Genomic DNA, 1,499 nt, shown 5'->3' with positions numbered 1-1,499 from the left:
AGCCCGGCGGCTCCGGGGTGCGGCCCGCGCGGTCCCGGAGCGGCAGGAGGGGGCGGGGGTGGCACAGGGCTGCGGTCTCGGGATTGGGACTCCAGGTGGTGGCGGGTGCTAGGCCACAGAGCATCTGCTGCCACTCTTCTTCTGCGTGGTTGCTAGGTCCAGGTGCCCCTTGCTGCTCGCGCCCTGGAAGCACAAGAGGCGGAGAGAGGCCGCTGCCGCCGGCCCTGCCTGTCCTCGGCAGGAGGGGCAGAGCCGGGCCTGGGGTCGTGCTATGGGGCAGGCTGGAGGGGCTCTGCCTGGCACCAGCGCCTGCTCGTGAGCCTGTGTCCCAGCCCCGGTCCACTGGGCCCTGCGCGGCTGTGGGGGGCTGGAGGCCCGTGCCCTGGGCCGGGCCCCTGCACCTCTGCGGTGCCCCTGAGCGAAGCTGCCCTGGGCCTGTCCCCGTCCCCGTACTCACCGCTTTCTTGGTGGACTTCAGTAGGATGTCCCGGGCCAGCGTGGTGAAAGCCTGAGGCGGGGAGAGGAGCTGTCAGGGGCTGCCTGGCATCAGCAGGACACAGGGCAGGGGGCGGGGGAGCCGAGTCCTCAGCGCCCCTGGCCCGGCCCAGGGACAGCCCAGGGGGCAGGAGCCGGGTTGCCCCCAGGGCCTCAGCACCTCACTTCTAGCCCTGTCTGGGCCAGTGTGGAGCAGGCGCTGGCCTAAGGTCCCCTCCCCTGCGCCATGTGGAGAGCCCACAGGGCTGAGCCCTGCCCTGCTCCACTCACCTCCTCCACATTCAGGCTGGACTTGGCGCTGGTCTCAAAGAACCGGATCCCGTGCTCCTTGGCCAGCTGCCGTGAGAGAGGGACCCAGTGAGGCAGCGCCCCGCACCCCCGCCTGGGGCAGCTGGCAGGGACGTGACCGAATCCAGCAGCCCCGAGCCCCAGGCGGCGGAGACGCGACCCACCCACGGAGCTGGTCCTAGTCCTGGGGCTCTGGCGCCGGCCCCCTGCACTCCCCTCCCTGGCCCTACCTTCTCTGCATGGTCCCGCTGCACCTTGCGCTTGCCGTCCATGTCGCACTTGTTCCCCAGCAGCAGGCGCTCCACGCCTGCCGAGGCATTCTGGGCAGAGTAGAGCCAGCAGTGAGTGCTTCCCCTGGGCCCCACATCCTGCCAGCACCCCCAGCCCTCAACCTGTGCTCCAGTGCCCCACACCCACCTCCCTGATGCTCTTCATCCAGTTCTGGATGTTCTCAAAGGACTTCTCATCTGTGATGTCGTAGACGAGAATGATCCCCTGCAACACATGTGCTCTTAGCAGGGCCAGACCCTCATCAGCGGTGGAGCCCAGTGCTCCCGGAGCAGTAGGAGCTAGAACAGGGTCTCCCCTTCCCTCCAAGGAGGAGCCTGGAAGGAACTGCACTCCCTGCCCCACCCCCTGTCCAGCTCCAGCTGCACCCCCTGCCCCACCAAGCTCTCTACCATGGCTCCTCGGTAATAGGCTGTGGTGATGGTTTT

General features: G+C 68.4%; 1 protein-coding gene across 1 annotated transcript in view; it reads right to left on the bottom strand.

The window, feature by feature from the left end:
• Window positions 1-6: 6 nt before the first annotated feature.
• RAB13 (RAB13, member RAS oncogene family) overlaps window positions 7-1,499 on the bottom strand; it is a 3,216-nt gene continuing 1,723 nt past the window's right edge. The window contains 6 exon segments of the mRNA XM_025212677.1: window positions 7-183; window positions 458-508; window positions 766-831; window positions 1,014-1,103; window positions 1,201-1,278; window positions 1,464-1,499. The exon segment at window positions 1,464-1,499 is cut by the window's right edge and continues 27 nt beyond it. Of these exon segments, the coding sequence (XP_025068462.1) occupies window positions 109-183; window positions 458-508; window positions 766-831; window positions 1,014-1,103; window positions 1,201-1,278; window positions 1,464-1,499 (396 nt within the window). The 3' untranslated portion in view covers window positions 7-108.

This window comes from Alligator sinensis, unplaced genomic scaffold (genome assembly GCF_000455745.1).
Source record: "Alligator sinensis unplaced genomic scaffold, ASM45574v1 scaffold1165_1, whole genome shotgun sequence".
NCBI classification, from domain to species: Eukaryota; Metazoa; Chordata; order Crocodylia; family Alligatoridae; genus Alligator; species Alligator sinensis.
The sequence above is the reverse complement of the archived record's forward strand: the minus strand, read 5'-3'. Positions and strand labels throughout refer to the sequence as shown.